This window comes from Formica exsecta, unplaced genomic scaffold (assembly GCF_003651465.1).
Source record: "Formica exsecta isolate Colony F162 unplaced genomic scaffold, ASM365146v1 scaffold845, whole genome shotgun sequence".
NCBI classification, from domain to species: domain Eukaryota; kingdom Metazoa; phylum Arthropoda; class Insecta; order Hymenoptera; family Formicidae; genus Formica; species Formica exsecta.
The window spans coordinates 27641-33795 of record NW_021853616.1 but is presented as its reverse complement, the minus strand read 5'-3'; the positions used below and the strand labels follow the sequence as shown (position 1 = coordinate 33795).

At 31.4% G+C, this 6155-nt stretch overlaps 1 protein-coding gene across 1 annotated transcript in view; it reads right to left on the bottom strand.

Annotated features, from left to right (window-relative positions):
- Positions 1-6155, bottom strand: part of LOC115244741 — a 48644-nt gene that overhangs the window by 18982 nt on the left and 23507 nt on the right. The window contains 1 exon segment of the mRNA XM_029822666.1: positions 2135-2331. Within this exon segment, the coding sequence (XP_029678526.1) occupies positions 2135-2331 (197 nt within the window).

Here is a 6155-nt window from a genome sequence, read left to right as displayed (position 1 = left end):
GACAACGTTCGGAGTGAAAAACAACCGTTTGATTATTATAGTTTTGACATTTTATCGATGACGGTCATATACATATCTGGTAAGCATTCTGTGTTTGTTAACTTAAATTTTTTGGACATAACAATGTATTTAGACAATAACCGCATTATTTATGATTGGTACCATAAGGAGACGTTTTCTGGCAGATATTTGAATTTTCTTTCTCAACATCCACTTTGTCAGAAAAGAGGCACGGTTATTGGTCTCTTAGATAGAGCATTTTTACTGTCTCATCCCAAGTTTCACTTAAAAAACATCAACCTTATTATACAGATTCTGCTTAATAATTCCTATCCTTTGCGTTTTATTTTCCAAACTATCCATCACCGGCTCAAATTGTTAATCAACAATTTAAAATATGAAAAAATTAACACTAATACAGAGGACCAACCTAGGACTGTTTACTTTACAATTCCGTATATTCCTTCCATATCTGAACGGTTTATTGATATCATAAAAGACCTCGATGTTAAATTATCTTATTTTAGTCTCAATAAAATGCATAAATATATAAAAGCACACAAAGACATCACCCCAAAATCTCTTTGCAAGAATGTTGTATATAGGATTAATTGTTTGAATTGCGATGCTTCCTACGTAGGACAGACACGTAGACAATTGACAAAAAGAATTTCTGAACACCGGAATCATATAAATCGCAACACCACGGTTCATTCAGTTGTTACCGATCATAGGATAAATTTTAACCATAACTTTAATTGGGAGGAGGTGGAAATATTAGATAGCGAACCGTTTCTCCAAAAACGGTTGTTGTCAGAGATGATTTTCATAAAAAGACAAGTAAATAGCCTTAATTTACAAACAGACACAGAATGCTTACCAGATATGTATATGACCGTCATCGATAAAATGTCAAAACTGTAACAATCAAACGGTTGTTTGTCACTCCGAACGTTGTCGTCTCGCCACGTAATGTTTGTCAGTCTATTGTGGGATCTCGCAAAGGATGGTCCATTTAGTCTGACTACATGTATACCAAGATATTTTAAGGTACTGACACCACACTTTAATTATTTCTTGTCATTTTTTAGAGGTCTTTTTTCCTCTTTTTTAATCTATGACATAATTTGTTTTTTAACTTTTTTAACTCATTTATTTATTTACTTTTATAAATTTGACCCACTCACCATTATTTATTGTTTTTGTTTTTTGGATAAGGAACTTACATGAGTTTTAAGTTTTATATCTTCTTTACGCAACCTATATTAAGCTCTCTCCACCTTGGTGATTCCAGGATGCATACTAACAAATGTTCTGTGAACTTATCGATTCGGTTGCTTCCTGGTTTGCCAACCGGGGAGATGCGAACCGTAAAAAATTGAGAATCTCATGACATCCTTGAGGAAGACGTACTTACGATATCTTGGTGATGTCTAAACAACGATTATTATTGCGATACAATTGGTTATAGATGAGTTCATTGATCCGCCGATTTAACTATCTTTTTTGTTTGCGATTTTTTCACGCTGAAGAAGGTCCCAAAAAAGGACCGAAACGTTCGTTAATTATAAATTTGTAATGTCGTAAATCGACACTCGGCTAATCTAATTTAAATAAAGTATGCGCACCAACTCCAGCGCTGGCTCTTACTTGCCATTTATTTATGTTTGAGTTTGTATTTAATAGAGCCTGTACTTTTGAGTTTATTGTGTTTATATTTTATGTTTTAAGTTTTAAGTTTTAAGCGTATAAATTTTTAGGTGTAAAATTTTGAATTTTAGATTTCTTAAAGCTTAAAGCTTATAGTTTTTAAGTTAGGATTCAATGTTTCAATGTTTTATAGTTAAAGTTACAAAGTTACGATGTTCTAAATCTAAATGTTTAAATGTCTAATTGTCTAATGAATATAATGAATAAATAATGTATACTGTGGAAGCCATCCAAAGCCGCAAGGCAAGGATTAAATAAAATAAATAATAAAAGAAACAAAAGATAAATCATGGAAATAAAAGTCGTGTTAAAAGTTTTACACTGTTTGATAAATTTTTTAAATTTTCTTTAGATGCGTTTTAAATATGAATACAAAAAATCTTTTATTTGTCTATTCGAGTATAAGAAACGAAGGATAGCTTACGTGAATCATGTAACTAGGCAAAGGTATTGAGTAAGTGACAGGCGCAGGCGGATGACCACTGGATATTCGTGCAGGCGTCAATGCTGCCATCATCAGATGAGGTTGAATTTGTCGTCGAAGAGCCGCCAACATATCTGCACTCTCGGCATCCATTTGTTCCGTTGTTGATTGAGATGCTAAGACTGCGTCCCCTTTTTCTGACAAGGTTATTAATCTTTCTAGGATAAATTTTCATTTTATATTGTAATGTAATTAGAGGGACCAATATATTTTAAGGAAATTATTAAGATCTAATTTTTCATTGAGTGAACATTTAAGTGAGTGAATATTTAAACTTAAAACTATTTGCAATCAATGTTTATATTTCTTGACACTGACAATGGAATATGCATAGAATAAAAACGATATATTCTACACTTTATTGGTATAGTAATTGCAATAGATTTAGTTGGTATTTGAGCATCATTTAATATAATAATAATTTTCAAGATTGGGAAATGTGCTAATCTTAATACAATAAATACATATTTCAAGAAGGAATTAAATAATATATCAGTAAAACGGCGAAAAGCCATTATTAATAATAATTAAGGAAAATCTTTTAGTTAGAAGAAAACCTACACAGAACGTACATATTTTCAGATAAATTTATAAATCTAATATGTATATAAGAATGATATATATACATATACAGAGTGGACCATTTTAATCAATCCACACGAATATCTCGAAAACAGAGCCCGATAGACAAAAATGTTTCAGACAAAAGTTGCATGGTTTCGAAGGGGCCACATGATAAAAATATGGACTTGACCTTAAATGACCTTTTCAAGGTGCGGTCAATGTGATCGATGTTTTCTTAAATGAAACCCCCATTTTTATTGCATATTCTTGTAGCTTATCTCGAGAACTTTTCAAAAATATTTTTTCATTAAGTATTTTTTGAGTTATTTTATATTTTAATCTGACATATTTTGATATAAAAAATAAAATATCTCGTAAAATATTTAGTTTTCGATAATCTTACCGTAATATTTTTATTTACAAAATAATAAGAAAAATCAATTAGTGCAAAAGAAAACAAATAATTGTTTAAAAAAATACATTGTAAATAATTACATACTTTTTCTTAAAAACAATTATTTTTTTTGATACTAATTGATTTGTCTCATTATTCTGTACATAAAAGTATTACGGTAAGATTATTGAAAACTAAATATTTTACGAGATATTTTGTTTTTTATATCAAAATATATCAGATTAAAATATAAAATAACTCAAAAAAAACTTTATTATAGTGTTTTGAGAAACTCTCGAGATGAGCTACAAAAATATGCAATAAAAAATAAGGGTTTGCATTTAAAAAATTCAAGGTGATCTTGTCCTGACCTTGGCGACGCCACCCAAGCCCAAACTGATAAGATCAGTAATAGATCTTTTTAAACCCCACAACTTTTATTCGAAACAATTTTCTGTAAAACTGATGTTTTTCGAAATTTTTCATGGTTTCTATACTTTTTCCTCACCCTGTATATACCTTATAACGTGTATATATATACAGGGTGTCCCATAATTCGCGGATTACCTCTCGTGTGCATATAAAGCATGTTAAACTGAGTAGGATACAATCTCGGTTTGCGATCTTCGCGACAATTAATAAGAAATTAATTAAAAAAGATCGGCCAATCCGCGCCTTGCACAAGCGCGCGGCGAGAAGAGACTTTTTGCTGTCGCGGTTGCTAGGCGCGCGGCGAAGCGGTGGGAGGAACCAGCGTTCGCTTGTATGTACAAAGCCTTTGTAGAGCGCCCCTCCCACCGCTTCGCCGTGCGCCTAACAACCGCGTAACAGTGAGTGCTTTCCAGCAAGCAACGTACACAGGCGACACTGTGTAACACAGTGTACGACTCAGTGCTTTCCAATTACGACACAATCGTACACAGCTAGAATGATGTGTTCGACTGTGTCGTCGCTCAATTGATTAATTAAACTTATAAATTTTGTTAATAAGATAAAATTGTAACTATATTATACTTAATTTACATAATTTGATCAGTTTTTAATCTCTTCTCTACATATCTGATAAATAAATTAATATCAAGAATATCGAAATAAAATGGCAAAAAGAGCCAAGCGCAGTATTAAGGGCGCAAAAATATTTATTTTAAAAAAATTACATTACTCGCGAAAGGCGGACGTTTTGGCCCTTTTTTTTGGCCATCATCAGCGCAACAAAAAATAAAATTACAATCCATGTCATCACGAGGAAGAACGAATCCTCGATTCTTTGGTCGTAAATTAAATCCAAAAACATGGTGATATATTAATATTAATTGTGTCTGTAAAATAAGCGGAGCGGTTTATGTCAGAAAATGACGAGAGAGAAGGTCTGTGTCAGAAATTATAAATAATACTACGGCGCAAAACAATAAAATTAAAGAAAGTTGTCAAGAACGGTGAAATTTAAAATACCATAACAACATATAAATAAATTACAATATACAAGCGTTATCTATAATACAGCAAAATTAAAATAATAAATAAATAACTATAAAATGGTCCGGTCAATGTAAATATCGAAAAATAATACAAATAGTTGTCGTTGAAGATAAGAGGGTTGTCAAGTAAGGTAAATTAAATTAATAAATAAATAAAACGCGATACAATAAACGTTGTCGCTAGGTAAACAACGGCGCAAAACAATAACATTTAAAGGTTGTCAAGTACAGTAAAATATGAAATAATCATAAAAATTACAATGAAACATAAAATAAATATATAAAAATAATGAATATAACAGATGTCAAGTATGGTAAAATAAAATAAAAATTAATATGGAAAATATAAAAAAAGATGTCAAGTGTAGTAAAATAAAAACCAATATGGAGGTATAATAAAATTAATTAAATAAATAACATACAAATAAAATAAATTAAAAAGTGCGAATAAAAATACGACAGAAAAATCAATCAAATTTTGGAGAGTTTGTCGAGTACCGTCAAATACGCTTCTGGAAGACATTCGATGTCTGTTTGTAGATTTAAACTATCTTTTTGTCTCTTTATGTGTAGAACTTCGGAAATCAATCGCTTATGTAAATGTGGTTCATTATCTAGTATTTCTATTCTGTCCCACTTGAAATCATGATTAAGAGTAATTCTGTGCTCGGTTATAACAGAGTGACTGGTCGTATTTCTACGAATATGATTTCTATGTTCCGCTATTCTCGTGTGTAGTTGTCTCTCGTTTAAAACTCTCGTTTAAAACTCATTGTGATGCTTATTTGATTTTATTTGTAATTTTATTTTTCGTTGCGCTGATGATGGCCAAAAAAAGGGCCGAAACGTCCGCCTTTCGCGAGTAATGTAATTCTTTTAAAATAAATATTTTTGCGCCCTTATTACTGCGCTTGGCTCTTTTTGCCATTTTATTTCGATATTCTTGATTTTATTCGTTAAGAGTCTTACATTTATATCTTGTTTTTAAATAAATTAATAACTCATAAAGAATTTTTGTTAAAAAATACGGTAAATATGCATGAAAGGTTACACCTCACCGATTTTATCGTCACTTAAATATGTTGTAAGGGAGGTTCTTCTGAGTAATTCCCCGCAAGAAAAAAGTGGGGGAAAGCATTCGTTTAGAAGATATAACAAAATAAAATTAGGAACAGTGATATTTGTGTACATTGTATTTCTTGTAGAGGACGTAGGAAATGTTTTTGTTTACATTTACGAGATAGGTACAGGGTCATAGATATTTTGTCAATAGTCGGATTCAGCTATTTCGGTGAATAAATATATTTAAAGTATTTTCTTAGTCCTTTAAATTTTAGTTTTAAATCAGAAATAGGTTTGGGTTAAATTATATCTTCCGGAAGTGGAGCCCCCCCTACGCGGAACTCACTGCGTCCACGCATATACTTTACAACGCGAAGCAACGTTCCACATGGGTTTACAATTTTCCACGCAAAGCGAGTTTCAACCCAAATCTATGTGTCTAGTTTTTTGGTAGTGGAGCCCC